Raw genomic sequence first — 21,481 nt, 5'->3', positions numbered from 1 at the left:
ACCAAGAGCCCCCTCTCACTCTCTCTATCAGGGGGAGGAGACAGACCAAGAGCACCCTCTCACTCTCTATCAGGGGAGGGAGACAGACCAAGAGCACCCTCTCACTCTCTATCAGGGGAAGGAGACAGACCAAGAGCCCCCTCTCACTCTCTCTATCAGGGGGAGGAGACAGACCAAGAGCCCCCTCTCACTCTCTCTATCAGGGGGAGGAGACAGACCAAGAGCCCCCTCTCACTCTCTCTATCAGGGGGAGGAGACAGACCAAGAGCCCCCTCTCACTCTCTCTATCAGGGGAAGGAGACAGACCAAGAGCACCCTCTCACTCTCTCTATCAGGGGAGGGAGACAGACCGCGGAGCGGGAACAGCTGCCCGGCAGACAGAATTAATATAAAGTCAGAGAGAGAGTGTGTTTATAGATATTGACTTAAAGGGAAATTTCACTATTTCACTAAAGCTTGAGCAGTCTTACCTCTACTGTGATTTTATATGTCTGCACTTTATGTGCTCATTTTATGCCTGTCTTTTTTCTGTTGTGAAGCACTTTGCTATACAAATGAAGTTTATTATTATTATTATTACAGCAGGGGTTCTCAAACTTTTTTATACCACAACCCCATTCTATTTCGAAAATGTTTCGGGGACCCCACACTTAATGTATCGCGTAATTTCAACGTGGAATTAAGGAATATCAAAATAAAAGCACACGTTGTTGAACCTACTGTATGTAACGTCATCTTAGATTCTTAGACATCTTTAGATTAGATTACACAGCTCACTCAAACCTACAACAAACCTTTCAAAGGTCTGTAAATCTGTAAACACAGATGCCAAAACATCTGTATTATATCGGTCACCGGCCGCCCTGCTCTCTAGATATAAAATGGTAAATGGTGCATTTATATAGTTCTTTTATCCAAAGCTCTTTACAATTTGTTCCTCATATTTTTACCCGTTCACTCACACATTCACACACCGACGGCGGAGGCGACCATGCGAGGTGCCGACCTGCTCATCTGGAGCAGTTAGGGGTTAAGTATCTTGCTCAAGGACACTTCAACACGCTGCCCGGGAGGAGTGGGAATCGAACCGGGAACCTCCGGATTGCCAGACGACTGCTCTACCTCCCGAGCCACTGTCGCACCCCGAATATCATTACATCAGCCACCGGCCGGCCTGCTCTCTGAATATCGTATCGGCCGCGGGGGGAAACCCATATTGGTCGCTCTACGTGACGGCGTGTGACTCACAGCTCTCCAGCTCCAGCGAGCAGGTCTGGGAATCCAGCGGGAAGCGACTGAAGTCCATGTTGCAGGCTGCTGTCACCGTCACCCTGTCAACAACAACAACAACAACAGTCATCAATACACCCCATTACATCTCTACTTAGATATCTGGTTGTGATGTTGTGTTACACCTTTTGAACTCCCCCTGTGTAACAGGGTGGTACTCTGAGAGCCTGCTGACTGTGTAACAGGGTGGTACTCTGAGAGCCTGCTGGCTGTGTAACAGGGTGGTACTCTGAGAGACTGCTGGCTGTGTAACAGGGTGGTACTCTGAGAGACTGTGTAACAGGGTGGTACTCTGAGAGACTGCTGACTGTGTAACAGGGTGGTACTCTGAGAGACTGCTGGCTGTGTAACAGGGTGGTACTCTGAGAGACTGTGTAACAGGGTAGTACTCTGAGAGACTGTGTAACAGGGTGGTACTCTGAGAGCCTGCTGGCTGTGTAACAGGGTGGTACTCTGAGAGACTGTGTAACAGGGTGGTACTCTGAGAGCCTGCTGACTGTGTAACAGGGTAGTACTCTGAGAGCCTGCTGGCTGTGTAACAGGGTGGTACTCTGAGAGACTGTGTAACAGGGTGGTACTCTGAGAGCCTGCTGACTGTGTAACAGGGTGGAGAGCCTGCTGGCTGTGTAACAGGGTGGTGCTCTGAGAGACTGTGTAACAGGGTGGTACTCTGAGAGTCTGCTGACTGTGTAACAGGGTGGTACTTTGAGAGACTGTGTAACAGGGTGGTACTCTGAGAGCCTGCTGACTGTGTAACAGGGTGGAGAGCCTGCTGACTGTGTAACAGGGTGGTACTCTGAGAGCCTGCTGGCTGTGTAACAGGGTGGAGAGCCTGCTAGCTGTGTAACAGGGTGGTACTCTGAGAGACTGTGTAACAGGGTGGTACTCTGAGAGACTGTGTAACAGGGTGGTACTCTGAGAGACTGTGTAACAGGGTGGTACTCTGAGAGCCTGCTGGCTGTGTAACAGGGTGGTACTCTGAGAGCCTGCTGACTGTGTAACAGGGTGGTACTCTGAGAGACTGTGTAACAGGGTGGTACTCTGAGAGACTGTGTAACAGGGTGGTACTCTGAGAGACTGTGTAACAGGGTGGAGAGCCTGCTGGTTGTGTAACAGGGTGGTACTCTGAGAGCCTGCTGGCTGTGTAACAGGGTGGTACTCTGAGAGACTGTGTAACAGGGTGGTACTCTGAGAGACTGTGTAACAGGGTGGTACTCTGAGAGCCTGCTGGCTGTGTAACAGGGTGGTACTCTGAGAGACTGTGTAACAGGGTGGTACTCTGAGAGCCTGCTGGCTGTGTAACAGGGTGGATAGCCTGCTGGCTGTGTAACAGGGTGGCACGCCAGCTGCACTGAGGCGGACAGGAAGGCCATTCAGCACAGAACATCATGGGCTGCCCCCTCCCCTCCCTGCCCCCTCCCCTCCCTGAAGAACATACATAACTCCCGCTGCCTCAACAGAGCGAGGAACACCATAAAGGGCGGCTCACGCCCTGCCTCCACCTGTTCCACCTGCTACCACCGGGGGGCAGCGTTACAGCTCACACCCTGCCTCCACCAGTTCCACCTGCTACCACCGGGGGGCAGTGTTACAGCTCACACCCTGCTTCCACCTGTTCCACCTGCTACCACCGGGGGGCAGCGTTACAGCTGCATCAGAGCCAGAACCAAGAGCCGTCACCACCTTGAACTCTGATATGCACTAAACTCCCTCTCCCCCTCCTCCCACACTGTGCAATATATAGACCACTACTGTTTGACACTGTGATTGTTGTATTATTGTTGTATACAGCAGGTTGAAAAAAACTAAGCTACTAGGCCTTTGGCTTGATAGTTCTTTATCATGGTCTGATCACATCAACAAAACTGTTTTTAAAATGGGTAGAGCTGTTGCTACTGCCAGGAAATGTGCACCAGTCCTTCCATTTGCATTGTTTAAGGCGAGACAGCACCCCCAAAATCGCCTTTTTTCAACAATATTGAGATTTTGTTATATTTAGCTTCCTAAACATGTCTTCTATGAAACTAGTGACAATAAAACATCAATAACACATATTTAGTTGTTTATTTGACTTCATTTTTCCTGATTGCATCCATAAATGTGCACATATTTAATGGAGAAGTGCCTCATTTTCATATATAAACATACAATTCAGAAAACCTTTATATAGTTTATATGTACATAACAAACTGGGAAAGTTTCATAGTGATATCTATTCAAATAATTTTCTTCCCTATTAGGGGGTGCTGTCTCACCTTAATCAAATTGTTTGTGCTTTGGTTTTGTGCCACTTGAATTACTGTTCTGTCGTGTGCGCTTCTGCTTCAAAACAGTTGCTAAATAGGTTTCAAAATAAGGCAGCAAGACTCGTTCTTGGCTGCTCATAATAGGACTAGTGTTGCATGAACGTCTTAGTTGGCCGAGTGTTGAGAAAAGACTTTCTGTCAACTCATTAATTTGTTTTCAGAAAGTCATCACAACCCACAGTCCTAAATATACTCCGGATGAAATAATTTACAGCTCAAATGTGCACATGTATTTTACCATATTATTTCAAGTTTCAAGTTTCAAGTTTCTTTAATAGTTGTCATACAGAAGTACAGAATACTTTCATACAAAATGCTTCTTACTGTTACGCTCCAGAGACTGTGCTAGACAAGATAGTATCAAATAACATAGTATAGCATGTAATTTAGAAGAAGAAAGTGAGGTCACAGTGTTCGGTATAGACATATGTACAATGTTCTGAGTTACCATATAATATACAATACTATGCAGTGTACTAATGTACAGTACTATATAGTGCAAAGCAGAAATGGGATGAGGTACAATTTAGGTACAATTTACAGTAAGGTGTACGAGTTGTAGTGCAATCCTTCATCAATAAATATAAAGTGTGGGGAGTGGGTGCTACAGTGTGTTTGTTTAAAGTGGGTGTGTGCTATAAAGTGTGTGGAGTGGGTGCTAGAGTGTGTTTGTTTAAAGTGAGTGTGTGCGTGTGGATGTGTGTGCTATGTGCGTTTGGTGGTTGTTGTTGTGTAGTGTTCATTGTTCGTTTAGCAGCCTGATGGCCTGGGGATAGAAGCTTCTTCTGAGTCTTTCTGTGCTCGCCTTGAGACTCCGGTATCGCTTGCCTGACCGCAGCAGTTCAAAGAGGCAGTTGTTCGGGTGACTGGAGTCTTTAATGATTCTCTTAGCCTTGCCCTTGCAACGCTTGTTGTAAATGTTCTGGAGGGTGGGGAGCCCCCCTCCAATTGTGCGTTCGGCTGAACGTGTCACTCTTTGTAGTCTACTTCGGTCTTGTGCAGTGCTATTCCCAAACCAGGAGGTGATGTTTTGACGGTCAAGATGCTCTCTATTGTACATGAGTAGAAGTTCTTAAGGATCTTCTGACTGACTTGGAACTTCCTTAGGCGCCTGAGGAAGTAGAGGCGTTGTCGTGCCTTCTTCACAACACTGTCAATGTGTGTGGTCCATGTCAAGTCCTCGGATATGTAGGCTCCGAGGTACTTAAAGCTGTTGACTCTCTCAACCGGTGCCCCGTCGATGCTGAGGGGGCTGTAGTCCTTGACCCCTGACCTCCTGAAGTCCACAATCATCTCCTTTGTTTTGCTGACGTTCAGGGAGAGGCTGTTTTCCTGGCACCATCCCGCCAGGACCTTGACCTCTTCCAGGTAGGCCCTCTCATCGTTGGCAGAGATCAGGCCCACCACCACTGTGTCGTCAGCAAATTTGATGATTGTATTGCTACTCCGCTGAGCCACACAGTCGTGTGTGTACAGGGAGTAGAGGAGGGGACTCAGAACACAGCCCTGGGGGGCCCCTATGTTGAGGGTGATGGATGAGGAGGTGCAGTTGCCTGCTCTCACCACCTGGGGTCTGCCAGTCAGGAAGTCCAAGACCCACTGGCAGAGGTCATAGTTCAAGCCCAGGTCCCTGAGCTTGGCTATGAGTATGGAGGGGACTATGGTATTGAATGCCGAGCTGTAGTCGATGAATAGCATTCTCACATAGTTCCCCTGCCTCTTGTCCAGGTGTGATGCTGCTGTGTGCAGCACATGGGCTATGGCGTCCTCCGTGGACCTGTTGGGGCGGTATGCAAATTGCAGGGGGTCCATGTTGATGGGGAGGGAGGAGCAGATGTAGCCCTTTACTAGCTTCTCAAAGCACTTCATGGCTATGGAGGTGAGAGCTACAGGGCGGTAGTCGTTGAGGCAAGCAGGCTTGGATTTTTTGGGTACAGGGATAATAGTGGACTTCTTCAGGCAGGTGGGGATGACAGCCTGTTCTAAGGACAGGTTAAATATGTCAGTGAATACTGGGGCCAGTTGGTCGGCACAGACTTTTAGGACGCGGCCGGGGATGCCGTCCGGACCTGCTGCCTTCCTGATATTCACTTTTTTAAAGGTCCGCCTCACCTCATGCTCTGTTACCCTGAACACTGCGCCTCCATCAGCAGCCGACCCCCCCCCCCCCCATTGCCGTGGCTTGTGAGCTGGTGTTGTTATTACTAGCATCAAACCTCGCATAGAAGGTATTGAGGTCATTTGCTAAGGAGATGTCACTGTTCAGTTTGAGGGAGGCGCCTTTGTAGTCTGTCATTGTTTTGAGCCCCTGCCACATAGCTCTAGAGTCAGCTTGTTCAAACTGGAGTTCAATTTTATCCCTGTAGCGCCGTTTGGCCTCTGACACTGTCCTCCTTACGTTGTATCGCGCCACCTTGTGGTCATTCATGTTGCCTGCCACTAGGCCGTCGTTGTATGCTTTGGTGCGCTCTCTCAGAGCTTCACGGACGGATTTGTCTACCCAGGGTTTTTGATTTGGGTAAACTCTCATTTTGGTAGTGGGGATTGTTTCTTCCACCAAAGTACAAACATAGTCCAGCACTGTCTCCGTGTAGACATTAATGTTATCTGTGTCGCGGAACACATTCCAGTCTGTGCAGTCAAACGCAGACTGGAGCGTCTCCTCTGACGTCAAATCCCATTTCTGCACCTCTCGCGAGACTACAGGAGTACTTTTGATTCTCTGTTTGTACATTGGTGAAAGAAAGATGGACGCGTGATCTGATTTACCAAAACCACTATCAGAATGAGCCTTGTAGCCACCTTTAAATTGCGTGTAACAGTGATCTAGGATGTTACCGCCTCTGGTGTTGCAAGTCACATGCTGATAGAAGTCAGGTAATACCTTTCTCAGATTGGCGCTATTGAAATCACCCAGCACTAAAATGGCGGCGTTAACGTTCGCCGCTTGTATTCTATTTACCTCGTCGTGGAGTCTGGAGAGCGCGACGTTGTTACTGGCTTGCGGTGGAATATACACTCCTACAAGGATGATCGCCGTTAACTCCCTCGGGAGGAAGAAAGGACGACACTTGATGGTTATATATTCCAGGTCTGGGCAGCAGTGGTTGGATAATTCCTTCACGTTAGTTGGATCGCTCCAATTGTTGTTAAACATGAAGGCAATACCTCCTCCACGTTTTTTTTTTTTTTTTTTTTTTTTACCTTTATTTTACCAGGTAGTCACTTGAGATCAAAGATCTCTTTTTCGAGCAAGACCTGGTTTACCTGTTTACCGGACTCTGCTGTACGATCCTTGCGGTGGATAAAGAAGTGTTCGGCCGGTTGGATTGCGTGGTCTGGAACGTCCGGCGCCAGCCGCGTCTCGGTGAAGCAGAGAACGTTGCAGTCTCTGACGTCTCTTTGGTATTGAATCCTTGCTCGGATATCGTCCAATTTATTGTCAATTGATTGTACATTGGCTAGCAATATACTGGGTAATGGCGTTCGGTGGCGTCTGGATCTCAGCCTGTTACGGATCCCAGCTCTCTTCCCACGCTGTCTGGATCCTTTGTTCCTGGGGTCGGGAACAAAGGGATCTGGTCCCATTCTCCGGAGAATCTCCTCAGGCCATTGTTGCGGTTCGGAAAGCTGGTCCAGTGAGTAATCCAATCGGTAAGTTTCCCGTAATCCGATGTCTATAAGTGACTGACGGTCATACACATTAAATGCACCTACTGTTGGTACAGACAAAACTCTTAAAACTATAAATATTAACAAAAGTAAGCACAGTCTCGACGGAGCGAACAGAAAGGCAGCCGGTCGTTGCAGCGCCATTCTCGTTTGATATACATTTGTATATATTTAGATATCATTTGTTTGTGTGTTAATGTTGTTGTGTTTCCTCGGTTGGTACGTCTTGCTATGTTTTAATTGTATTGTGTTTTAATTGTACTGTATATGTTGGGGCGGCCGGGTGGCGCAGCGGACTAATCGCTCGTCACCAACGCGAGAGACACCGGTATCGAATCCGGCTGTCAGCGTTGCCTCCGGCTTGGGCCGGCCGTCATACTGGCTCGATTGGCAGAGTCAGCGGGAGGGAAGCCGGTGGGGTGGTAATCTGGTCGTTGTAAACAGCGACTCCTACAGGTCGGTCAGGGCGCCTGCACGCCGGCGAGGGAGGGAGATGGGTGAGGGTAGTGTGACCTCCCACACGTTACACTTCACCCAATGAGAGTCCTCGCTGAAAAGAGGCTGCTGGCTGTCTCCTATTTCTTGGAGGAAGCACGTGGTAGACTTCAGGGCTCCCTAGACCGACCAGTGGGGGGCACATGCGAGCAACAACCAGGAAGGGGAGGGGGGGAATTGGCATAACGACTAAAATTGGGATGGGAGGAAAAGAAAAACACAGAAAAACAGGAGGAGAAAAAGTGGATACATTTTTTTTTACTGTATATGTTGTAATGTTTTAATGTTGTCTCGGACCCCAGGAAGACTATAGTTGACGCCCCCCTCACCGCAGGCTGTAGAGCACGTGTCCGTCGGGGAACACCCGCAGCATGATATTCTCCGTGGTGGTGTCGTGGATGAAGGACCTCTTGGAGTGGACGAAGAACACGTCCGGCACCCAGATCTTCTTCACCAGCCGGCCGTCGAACGTCATGCTCTTGTTGGTGCTGCTGGTGAAGGACAGGCGCTCGTCCTTCCAGTAGTGTCTGAGGTACAGGGTCATGGTGAAGTCCTGGGGTCACAGGGGGACATTAACCTTTAACCTTTAACCCTAACTGTAGTGTCTGAGGCACAGAGTCATGGTGAAGTCCTGGGGACACAGGGGACATTAACCTTTAACCTTTAACCCTAACTGTAGTGTCTGAGGCACAGAGTCATGGTGAAGTCCTGGGGACACAGGGGACATTAACCTTTAACCTTTAACCCTAACTGTAGTGTCTGAGGCACAGAGTCATGGTGAAGTCCTGGGGACACAGGGGACATTAACCTTTAACCTTTAACCCTAACTGTAGTGTCTGAGGTACAGGGTCATGGTGAAGTCCTGGGGACACAGGGGGACATTAACCTTTAACCTTTAACCCTAACTGTAGTGTCTGAGGCACAGAGTCATGGTGAAGTCCTGGGGACACAGGGGACATTAACCTTTAACCTTTAACCCTAACTGTAGTGTCTCAGGTACAGCGTCATGGTGAAGTCCTGAGGGCACAGGGGGACATTAACCTTTAACCTTTAACCCTAACTGTAGTGTCTGAGGACACAGGGGGACATTAACCTTTAACCTTTAACCCTAACTGTAGTGTCTGAGGTACAGGGTCATGGTGAAGTCCTGGGGACACAGGGGACATTAACCTTTAACCTTTAACCCTAACTGTAGTGTCTGAGGTACAGGGTCATGGTGAAGTCCTGAGGACACAGGGGACATTAACCTTTAACCTTTAACCCTAACTGTAGTGTCTGAGGTACAGGGTCATGGTGAAGTCCTGGGGACAACAGGGGGACATTAACCTTTAACCTTTAACCCTAACAGTAGTGTCTGAGGTAGAGCGTCATGGTGAAGTCCTGGGGTCACAGGGGGACATTAACCTTTAACCTTTAACCCTAACTGTAGTGTCTGAGGTACAGCGTCATGGTGAAGTCCTGGGGACACAGGGGACATTAACCTTTAACCTTTAACCCTAACTGTAGTGTCTCAGGTAGAGCGTCATGGTGAAGTCCTGAGGACACAGGGGGACATTAACCTTTAACCTTTAACCCTAACTGTAGTGTCTGAGGCACAGTGTCATGGTGAAGTCCTGGGGACACAGGGGACATTAACCTTTAACCTTTAACCTTTAACCCTAACTGTAGTGTCTGAGGTACAGCGTCATGGTGAAGTCCTGGGGACACAGGGGACATTAACCTTTAACCCTAACTGTAGTGTCTGAGGGTTAAAGGTTAAAGGTTAATGCAAGGTGCCAACCTGCTCATCAGGAGCAATTAGGGGTTAAGTGTCTTGCTCAAGGGCAATTAACACTACAGCACCCGAGTTTCAACACAGTTTGATGAACATTGTTGCTCAGCTGATAGAGTTGTGCCCTTCCTGCTGACTTATCGACGTACAGAACTTGTAAGTCGCTTTGGATAAAAGCATCAGCTAAATGACTAAATGTAAATGTAGTAGTAAGATAAAATAAAATATAAAATATAAACATAAAACATATAAACACGATGTGATTTATTGAGATACAAGATCTCTTCTTCCAGGGAGTCCTGACCAACACGGCACACAACATAAAGTTTCAACATAAAAACAGGGCATATAAAATATACAGCACATTAAACAAAAAACATACAGATCAAATACAAACACAGAAGGCCTGTATTTGTGCGCAGTGGCGAGAAGCATAATCAGATCAGCAATAGCATCAGGTAAAAAACAGTTACATGTTTCATGAAGGGCTAGTCGTAGCATACTGACTGCATCAAAGGAACATTTAAAAGCATCCCGTTTGCTGCTGGTCTGGTATTAAAAAAAGCAAGTATAAAAGGACGGAAGTCTGGAGATATATAAACAGTTAGAGATGCTGAAAGCCTCTCAGTGTGTAGTTTAGAGTGACGTGTGAGACATCCGTCCAGGGTCACACAAGGCTAAGGTTTTTAAAACCGCCATCGCTAAAAAAGAAGCACGGGAGGCTGAGAGACGACTTAAGAGGTCGCCCTCCATTCACTCCCACAGTCTGACTCGTTATGTAAGCGGCCCCAACGGTCACATGGCGGCACCACGAGTAATTGTGGCCATCTGTGTGGTAAGTAAAGGCAGCTCCGCATGTCTCCTACACATGACAGGAAGTCCAACTTATTGTATGAGATTTGAGGGGAAGGGTGACATGAGAGCAGGGGTGTAGCTCCAGATTCTGGGCCCCATGAAAGAATGTATTTGTAGGCCCCCAGTGAATGCGAGCGCGCGTAAGCGCGCAAGCGGATTTTTTTTTCTCCATTTTTTTATTGATGAAAACGCATAATATGGTTTTTACCTATACATTCGGATCAGCAGTTCAGCCTAGTAAAGGATGTCGCATTGCGTTCATCTTCAATTAATGGACCAATGCAATAGTCTACCAAAGCCCCCCCTCTCTCTCTATATATCTCACACACACACACACACACACACACACACACACACACACACACACACACACACACACACACACACACACACACACACACACTTCAGAAACAAACATAGTATCAATGAGAGCATCAATAATACACCTGAGTGATGTCTAGTTAAAAAAAAAAAAAAAAAAAAAAATTTGGGGGGCCCCCTCAGTGCTGGGCCCTTGGAATCATCCTAAGCTACCCCCCCCCCCAGCTACGCCCCTGCATGAGAGTATAGTCTTATGTGTGCGTGTGTGTGTGTGTGTGTGTGTGTGTGTGTGTGTGTGTGTGTGTGTGTGTGTGTGTGTGTGTGTGTGTGTGTGTGTGTGTGTGTGTGTGTGTGTGTGTGTGATTGTGTTGTGTGTGGTTGAAGTATTTGATGGGGGATGGAAACGGATAAGCCAATTGCTTCTTCCATCTCCTTTTCAAACAGTGTACAGTTTCTGGCTGTGGGGGGGGGGGGGGGGGTCCTCTTTTCCTCTTTCATTTATTTTTTCAAATGTTGTTTTGCCGGACAATGGATAATGTAGCCAAACTGACATTGTGGTTTTGAAATAAAACTATTGAATCTTGAATCTTGACATAACATTGAGAGACTCTCTCAGGGATGTAGTGGAAAAGGAATCCACCTACTTTAAATACATTTTTTTACCCAGCTTTTTATTTGTGAATCTGAGTTTACTAGGGATGGGCAAAACTCACAGAATTACAATTTTAACATATGATTTTGTTTTGACTTAATAGCGGATGTGAGATTAATCCAAACAAGCGAGCTAGCCGGCTGCTGTCATTTTTAACAGTCTTATATTTTTATGTCTCCCAGCTGGCTACGAAATAAAAGCATTCATTCAGAAAGTTGAATGAATCATTGATGTTTGAAATGTCCGAATTTCCACGTTAACATATTGAAGGAAGTAGCCTTGTTTTTCAATGTGTATATAATGTAAATATCGGTGGATGACAGCATCTGCTTTTAGAACTCAGATGAGGAGGACAGTATTAGTGGTGTGTGCTTTCAAGCTAGACTGGGAAGCCACAGGCTAATAGAGCCATGGGCTGGGCTCCAAGGTCGTCGGCAAGTTGGTAATATCAACAACTGATATGCACTAGTGGGGGGAGGTTTGGTCAGAGAGCTATGGGGAGAAAAGAGACGTTTAGTGTGTCAAAGACCAAAAGTGCCGTTGCTATGGTATCGTGTCACTTAGTAACGAGAAAAGGGGGCGGGGCCCCGTTGCTAGGGGGAAGACGTTATGAGATGTGAGTTTTTCCGGGGTAAGTTAGACTAAGACACGACGCGGAGGCGAGCAGACGCGTTGATCAGAGACTTTGAAACGATCCCTCCTCCCCTCGCGGCGAGGAAGGGAATGCCACGTCGTCGCTAGCTTCGGCTAACGGGGAAGGTTTTGGCTGACGACGAGGCCTCAAAACCATTGGACTAATAGCAGAAGAGATGGTAGAGATAATGAACTGTGTTTCCATCTTGTGCAGAGTATGTTTATGAAAATAAACAACATATTCTAAGGAAAGAGATCACATTGCCAGTGTCGTTTTCTTCTGATTACGGATGTACCAACGGGGTTTGATACAGTGTGTGTGACAGACAGCCAATGTGAAGTATTGAAAACAAACACAACGCAGATGGGGAGAGTCACGGAGGAGCAGGTGAAGAGATGAGATTGGCTGATTACCGAAGTATCCAACAATATGGTTTTGTTTAGTTAATAGTGAAGGTGAGATAATCCAACAAGTGAGCTAGCCGCTGGCTGCTGTCATCGCTAACAGCTAACGCTAGCGGACCGGGCGAACGTACGGCATTAATTCTGAACGTTACGTCACTGATGGCTTGAAATGTGTGAACTTAGTGAAACAACGTGGCAAACGTACAAAACGTACAAATGCTAATTAAATCTCCAGTCTTTCTTTCCTCATCTTTCTTTTCTGTTCTCCCAGCTGTTAACAGACAGTTAAGCTACCTGGCTAGTTAGCGAGCTTTACCCAGCATGCCGTTCTCGTGGTGTAACAGTTAATAGGGTCCCCCCCCCTCTCAATACACTACACAGTTTATGTGCCGGTAAAAACAAGGGGGAAATATATTTTTTGAGTTTCCTCTCTGCGTACGTTCACTAGAAATATATCCGGCTGCAAGCTAGCCTAGCTCAGTAGTAGTCGTGTGTGAAGCCTACAGTAGTAACTGAAGATGATTGATTAAAGTGTTTCCTCTTTTATGCATAGGAAACATAATTAATCAAATAGTAGTCATGATTAACATGTTTATGCAACTGAACAAATGTAATTATATTCTTCTACACACAGCCCCTCTCTCTCTCTCTCTCTCTCTCTCCAATTACATTTTCAATTCAAATGGGTTTTAAAGACATGGGAAACATACGTTTACATTGCCAAAGGCAAACAAAACAAAACAATGAAACGGCTATTAGGCAGACCTGGCTCCCAAGAGAAGACAGACTGTGCACCCACTGCACACAAGAAGAGGTGGAAACCAAGCTCCACTTCTTAACAACCTGCCCACTATACCAAGACATGATCAGAGACATATACTTCCCACTAATTGCAAACACCCAAAGAGACTTTGAAAAACATGGAAAATAACTAAAAACTCCCATACCTACTGGGAGAAATACAAGAATGTGCAAACACAGCAGCAAGATTTGTGAGCTACTGTGACAAGAAAAGGACATCCAACGGAATACAACCACCATAAAGACTGTCAATCATACAAAAATGTCTTCTGTAATGTATTGATTTCTTCTGATTTCTCTGTTTCATTGTTTTGTTTTGCTTGGCTTTGGCAATGTAAACGTATGTTTCCCATGTCAATAAAGCCCATTTGAATTTAATTGAATTGAAATTGAGAGAGAAAGAGAGAGAGAGAGACAGAGAGAGGAGAGAGAGAGAGAGACAGAGAGAGACAGAGAGAGACAGAGAGAGAGACAGAGAGAAAGAGAGAGACAGACAGAGAGAGAGCGCACTGGAAAACTACTGTCCTTTCTCCTTGTTAAAATAACATTGATTGATTGAACATTTTATTAACAGATTGCAGAATGGGTACAGTACAGTACAGCTCAATACATACAATTGTTAAGGGGATGCAGACCAGAGAAAGACTTTCGTCTTGTTTACATCAGGGTCCCCCATTTTCAATTCATCATAACATATATGACATACATGACATACAGATAGACAGTACTGCTACATCTATACATTTATGACATGCAAATACAGTACTGTTTGTGATACGAAAAGAGTCCAGAAAAGAGAGTATATACATTTGACATAGAAACTGTACATTGGAGGAGGTTGGGGGGGAGGTTGGGTAGGAGGAGTGGGTGGGGGACACTGTACAACTGAACAAGCAAAACTGTACAATATTGACAAGACCATACTTGGTCATTTACTGTACATTGGGGGGGGGGGGGGGGGGGGGGGGGGTTGTGTTAGGACATTTACAGGGGCCAGTTTAGAATTGCAGTCTCCCGTAGGTGCTCTTTGAGAGTGGTTTTGAAAGTGGGTAGTGATTCACATTCCTTTACAGCTTTGGGTAGGGCGTTCCACATTGATGTGGCATAATTGCGAAACGTGTTTAGTCCCTTGTTTGAGCCGAATCTGGGTTTTACATGATTTATGGAGCTCCCTCTGGTGTTGTGGTCGTGGTATTCACTGACCTTTGGGAAGTATTTTGACATGTACATGGGTACCTTGGTCGTGTAGTGTATCTTGTAGACCAGGCCCATTGCAAGTTGCTGTACTCTGTCGTCTACTCTAAGCCATCCTAGGTTGTCAAAGTGGGCAGAGGTGAGGTGGGTTCTAGGAGTAAGTTCAAGCAGTAGTCTGACCAGTTTGTTTTGAGATGCCAACATTATGGGATGTTCTTACCATCTTCTCCAGAGTCAGACAAGAAGATAGATACCAGTTTCCTCTCTGTGTGTTCACTAGAAAGATATCCGGCTGCAAGCTAGCCAAGCTTAGCACAAATAAATGGAATGCTAAGCTAGGTATACCAGTAGCAGTGTGTGAAGCCTACAGCAGTAACTGGAGATGATTGATTAAAGTGTTTCCTCTTTTATGCATAGGAAACATAATTAATCAAATAGTAGTCATGATTAACATGTTTATGCAACTGAACAAATGTAATTATATTCTTCTACACACAGCCCCTCTCTCTCTCTCTCTCTCTCTCTCTCTCCAATTACATTTTCAATTCAAATGGGTTTTAAAGACATGGGAAACATACGTTTACATTGCCAAAGGCAAACAAAACAAAACAATGAAACGGCTATTAGGCAGACCTGGCTCCCAAGAGAAGACAGACTGTGCACCCACTGCACACAAGAAGAGGTGGAAACCAAGCTCCACTTCTTAACAACCTGCCCACTATACCAAGACATGATCAGAGACATATACTTCCCACTAATTGCAAACACCCAAAGAGACTTTGAAAAACATGGAAAATAACTAAAAACTCCCATACCTACTGGGAGAAATACAAGAATGTGCAAACACAGCAGCAAGATTTGTGAGCTACTGTGACAAGAAAAGGACATCCAACGGAATACAACCACCATAAAGACTGTCAATCATACAAAAATGTCTTCTGTAATGTATTGATTTCTTCTGATTTCTCTGTTTCATTGTTTTGTTTTGCTTGGCTTTGGCAATGTAAACGTATGTTTCCCATGTCAATAAAGCCCATTTGAATTTAATTGAATTGAAATTGAGAGAGAAAGAGAGAGAGAGAGACAGAGAGAGGAGAGAGAGAGAGAGACAGAGAGAGACAGAGAGAGACAGAGAGAGAGACAGAGAGAAAGAGAGAGACAGACAGAGAGAGAGCGCACTGGAAAACTACTGTCCTTTCTCCTTGTTAAAATAACATTGATTGATTGAACATTTTATTAACAGATTGCAGAATGGGTACAGTACAGTACAGCTCAATACATACAATTGTTAAGGGGATGCAGACCAGAGAAAGACTTTCGTCTTGTTTACATCAGGGTCCCCCATTTTCAATTCATCATAACATATATGACATACATGACATACAGATAGACAGTACTGCTACATCTATACATTTATGACATGCAAATACAGTACTGTTTGTGATACGAAAAGAGTCCAGAAAAGAGAGTATATACATTTGACATAGAAACTGTACATTGGAGGAGGTTGGGGGGGGAGGTTGGGTAGGAGGAGTGGGTGGGGGACACTGTACAACTGAACAAGCAAAACTGTACAATATTGACAAGACCATACTTGGTCATTTACTGTACATTGGGGGGGGGGGGGGAGGGGGGGGTTGTGTTAGGACATTTACAGGGGCCAGTTTAGAATTGCAGTCTCCCGTAGGTGCTCTTTGAGAGTGGTTTTGAAAGTGGGTAGTGATTCACATTCCTTTACAGCTTTGGGTAGGGCGTTCCACATTGATGTGGCATAATTGCGAAACGTGTTTAGTCCCTTGTTTGAGCCGAATCTGGGTTTTACATGATTTATGGAGCTCCCTCTGGTGTTGTGGTCGTGGTATTCACTGACCTTTGGGAAGTATTTTGACATGTACATGGGTACCTTGGTCGTGTAGTGTATCTTGTAGACCAGGCCCATTGCAAGTTGCTGTACTCTGTCGTCTACTCTAAGCCATCCTAGGTTGTCAAAGTGGGCAGAGGTGAGGTGGGTTCTAGGAGTAAGTTCAAGCAGTAGTCTGACCAGTTTGTTTTGAGATGCCAACATTATGGGATGTTCTTACCATCTTCTCCAGAGTCAGACAAGAAGATAGATACCAGTTTCCTCTCTGTGTGTTCACTAGAAAGATATCCGGCTGCAAGCTAGCCAAGCTTAGCACAAATAAATGGAATGCTAAGCTAGGTATACCAGTAGCAGTGTGTGAAGCCTACAGCAGTAACTGGAGATGATTGATTAAAGTGTTTCCTCTTTTATGCATAGGAAACATAATTAATCAAATAGTAGTCATGATTAATATGTTTATGCAACTGAACAAATGTAATTATATTATTCTACACACGCCCCCCCCCCCTCTCTCCCTCTCTCTCTCTGTGTCTCTCTCTCTCTCTCTCTCTCCCTCTCACAGACCATTGGAACAAAACAAGATAGTAAATAATTGCTTTTGTACACACACACGTACACTCTTTCTCACACACATAGATGAAGTTAACGTGCACTCTTTCTCACACACACAGACATAGATGAAGTTAACGTGCACTCTTTCTCAAACACGTGGACACAGATGAAGGCACACGCACATGCTACCATCCCCCACACCTTCCCCTCACACAAGCCGGACAAAAATCAAAACAGGAAGATGCCAGAGTTTGGTGAAAAAACCACAATGAATGTCCTTATTGATTGAATTTATTTGATAATTCATAAAAGATACATATAAAACTGCCCAGCAGGAATACATATTTTTTACAGTATTCTGTATGACTCAGTTTTTATTCTATTTTGAGAGTCATCTTTTGGGGGGTTTCTCCCACTTAACCCTAATATCTCCCTTCAAGTCCAGGTAAGTGACACCAGGGACTGAGAAAGGGACGGTTGTTTTACTCACCATGTCCACTTCAGAGATGCTGTCCAAGCTCTCCACCTGAACGTCCACTCCCACTGGGATGGCCGGGCCTGCAAAACAAACGCACATCATGAACACTGGCTTTAACCCTTTTCAACGCTCGCCGTTAGTTCTCCAGCTGCTGGCAGCAGTCCAGGCCCACGGTTGTGGGGTGGTGATAACCATAGATATCTATAGAACACTAGATAGCTTAAGGCGGAGTCACCAGCGTCACTGAACCGCCGCCATCTTGCTCCAGTTAGCCTTGAGTGAGAGTGAGTGAGCTGCAGACAAAAATACTCATAACTCGCTGAAATATTGACGGATTTACAAACGGGTTGGTTTGCTATAAACATCAAAGATGTAGTTATGATACTGCATACTTATAAAAAAACATTTAAAGATGTTTTTTTTTTACAAACCGCTTGAATCATAGCCACGTTAATAATGCTTGTAATAAACCAAACAGTTTGTAAATCCGTCAATATTTCAGCGAGTTATGAGTATTTTTGTCTGTGCAGCTCACTCACTCTCACTCAAGGCTAACTGGAGCAAGATGGCGGCGGTTCAGTGACGTCGCTCTCCATTGGCCGGCAGCGCGAGCAAGCTATCTAGTGTTCTATATATATCTATGGTGATAACAACCTGTTTGGAACTCAAACGTCAGGAACTCATCAGGAATAATAATAATAATACATCAATTTTATATAGCGCTTTTCTGAATGCTCAAAGGCACTTTACAGAGCAAAATAAACAATACAGTTTTAGTAGAAAAACAATTAAAATAAAATAAAAATTATATAAAAGGTGAGAGAGGAAGGAGTTCAAGGCTTGACGGCAAGGGTAACAAGGTGGGTTTTTAGGGCTTTTTTAAATGATGAGAGGGTGTCTGCATGACGGATATGGTTGGGCAGGGCGTTCCAGAGGGTGGGGGCAGCTGCAGCGAAGGCCCTGTCTTTGAGGTAAGGTGCAAATGCAAATGAGGTATGAATGTGCAAATCTCTTTCATAATAGATAAATATGATGCAGTGTTAAAGTGTCTAAAGTGGGGCGGTCAGGTGGCGTAGCGGAGATTGTGCTCGTCACCAATGCAAGAGGCTGCGGTCTCGACTCCCGGAGAGTCAGCATTGCCTTGGCTCGGGCTGATCGCTATACTAACTCGTTTGGCTGAGTTAGGGGGAGGGGAGCCGTGGGTGGGTCCTGGGCGTTGTGGACAGCGACCCCTACAGTTCGGTCGGTGCGCCTGCTCAGCAAGGGTAGGATCTGGAGAGAGGTAGTGCGACCTCCCACACGTTACACTCTCCCGGTGAGAATCTGCGCGGCCAGGCTGGCTGCTGGCTGGCTGGACATGCGTCGGAGGAAAGCATGTGACAGTCTCCGGCCTCTCGGACCAACAGTAGGGGAAAGTGCGCAACAACCAGGAAGGGGGTTGGGAATTGGCATAACGACTAACAGTGGGATGGGAGAAAAATTGGAAAAAGAAGGAGGGGAAAAAGATAATCAAAATCTGAATCTGAATCTTGAATCTGAATCTGAAACCCTTCTAGCACCTGGGGGTGAGCCATCAAAAGCAGTGATCATGTTGTTGCAGTACCATAGTTTCACCAACAGAGGGAGCGACTGAGTTTCTTCCCCTCAGCAGCTCGCCTGGTAAACGAGTTAGGTGTCCCCCCCCCCCCCCCCCCCCCCTCTATGGCGAGCTGCTAGGGCTGGACCTCTGGACTTGAACTTTGTGCTGCACTGTATACATGTCCCCAACCACTGCACTTTACTGTCTTATTGTTGTCTCACTGTTCTGTCCTGTTTTGCACTTTATAATAATTTATTTACTGTTGTGTTGTTCTTAATTGTGGAAAAAAAGCATGCACTGTAAAATGTCGAATCACGTTCCATTTGTACTACAATATGGTGAATAAAGTAATCTGAATCTGAATCTGACTAGGACGTTTTAATCCTATTATCCAACGGAAGCCCCGTTCTCTCGTCTTCGCCAAAGACCAGATGGGAGTCGTGAAGTCTCTCTCCTGGCCATGTTTGACCTTCAACACAATAATAATAATAATAATGGATTGGATTTATATAGCGCTCTTTGTGACACCCCAGTGACCCCAGAGCGCTTACAGAGTCCATTATTCGTTCATACACAGTCATACCGGTGGTGGTAAGCTACAATTGCAGCCAGAGCTGCCCTGAGGCAAACTCACGGAAGCGTGGCGAATAATCATCGCCTACGGCCCCTCCGACCACCACCAACATTCATTCACATGCATACACATTCATACGAGGCAAGTAGGTTAAGTGTCTTGCCCAAGGACACAACGGCAGTGGGATGGACATGGGCTTGAGCGGGATTCGAACCACCAACCCTTCGATCATTGGACGACCCGCTCTACCCCTGAGCCACGCCGCCCCACAAAGCACCGTGACCCTCCTCACAGCTCCAAGGTCGACACGCGGCTTACACGCGATCTGCACCACTTTGCATCACTTATACTGTACAATCTGTAATCCAGAAGGGATTAGAGATATGCTAAATGCTAGATTAGAGTCACCCAAGGCCGCGGAGATACGAGGGCCGACGGAGGGATCTCCTGGCATGCCACGGTTTTGGGATTATTCTACATGTCGCCATAAACAATGATGTAATGAAGTATACTGCTTTTTTAATGTTTTTTCTTTTTTTTACGCACATAAATGGTCTCAATCCGTTCTAATGTGTCGATTCAGCTTTCCGGCCATTAGTAGAAAGAGGATTCTTGAAGCTGTTTTCTTTTTCGGACCATGGTGACGTGATTTATAGACATGCTGTGCCTTGCTGCGGCTTTAACTCTTAAACCGCTGCAGGACTCATCATTCTGCCTTCTTTATTACGGGTGACAGATGTGATACACTGTGTCCTTTATGATATATAATGATACACTGTGTCCTTTATGATAGATATGATGATACCCACCACTGTGTCCGTTATGATATATATGACAGGACAGGGACAGGAAGGGCGAGTGATAAATTGGAAGGAAGAGGAGGATCTGAGTGACCGAGGGGGAGTGTAGGACCGGAGAAGTTCTGTGAGATAAGGAGGGGCTAGGTTATGGAGGGCCTTGAAAGTGGGTATAAATTAATAATAATGCATAATAATGCAGGACCTCTTTAGAGGTCTTTATTAGTAGTAATACTTTGTAGTATTATGATAGATATGATACACTGTGTCCTTTATGACAGATATGATACACTGTGTCCTTTATGACAGATATGATACACTGTGTCCTTTATGATAGATATGATACACTGTGTACTTTATGATATATATGATACACTGTGTCCTTTATGACAGATATGATACACTGTGTCCTTTATGACAGCTATGATACACTGTGTCCTTTATGATATATATGATACACTGTGTCCTTTATGATAGATATGATACACTGTGTCCTTTATGATAGATATGATACACTGTGTCCTTTATGATAGATATGATACACTGTGTCCTTTATGATAGATATGATACACTGTGTCCTTTATGATAGATATGATACACTGTGTCCTTTATGATAGATATGATACACTGTGTCCTTTATGATAGATATGATACACTGTGTCCTTTATGATAGATATGATACACTGTGTCCTTTATGATAGATATGATACACTGTGTCCTTTATGATATATATGATACGCTCACACGTCCAAAAAGACCCTGCTATTGTCCTCTTATCTGTACCCTGGACAAGCCTTGCACATAATTGAAAAACACATCAAGGTCGCAACCCCCCCCCCCCCCCCCTCTTCCTGGGACGTGTCACGGAGGCTGTGGAACAGTTCATTTAGGTACGAGTCATCAGCCCCTGCTGTGAAATCAATACACCCCCGCTGTTCTGACCTTCACTTGGTTTGTCCCAAATGTCCCAGACTAAATACTACTCCCTACTCTTGGGGCTCTAGTTCCGTCAATCATTTGGCGATCTGGAAAATGATTGAGGAGGGTTGTAGCCAATGAGTGTGGCTTTCCAATGATACCCCACCTGGGGATGTATAACCAAATCACTCCTAATCACTCATTTCTGAATGGATCTTTATGAAATTTGGACATGTACCACATACATAAGGCTTCGCGCTATGGATCCTGCACGTTTTTTGAAGCCTCCATCCATTCTGGGGAAACTCAAGTTCAGACCTATTTCAT

General features: G+C 45.5%; 1 protein-coding gene across 1 annotated transcript in view; it reads right to left on the bottom strand.

Moving 5' to 3' along the window:
• Positions 1-21,481, bottom strand: part of LOC311225148 (gamma-aminobutyric acid receptor subunit rho-2-like) — a gene marked incomplete at its 3' end in the record, with an annotated part of 65,222 nt that overhangs the window by 13,367 nt on the left and 30,374 nt on the right. The window contains exons 3-5 of the mRNA XM_084310352.1: positions 17,299-17,366; positions 8,093-8,316; positions 1,249-1,331 (exon numbers count right to left, since the gene is read on the bottom strand). Coding sequence (XP_084166478.1) covers positions 1,249-1,331; positions 8,093-8,316; positions 17,299-17,366 — 375 coding nt within the window. The remainder of the gene's footprint in view (positions 1-1,248; positions 1,332-8,092; positions 8,317-17,298; positions 17,367-21,481) is intronic.

The sequence above is a fragment of the Notolepis coatsorum genome (assembly GCF_963971535.1).
Source record: "Notolepis coatsorum genome assembly, chromosome: 3".
Taxonomy (NCBI): Eukaryota; Metazoa; Chordata; class Actinopteri; order Aulopiformes; family Paralepididae; genus Notolepis; species Notolepis coatsorum.
Note: the sequence above shows the minus strand (reverse complement) of the source record. Positions and strands in the feature narration are given on the sequence as shown.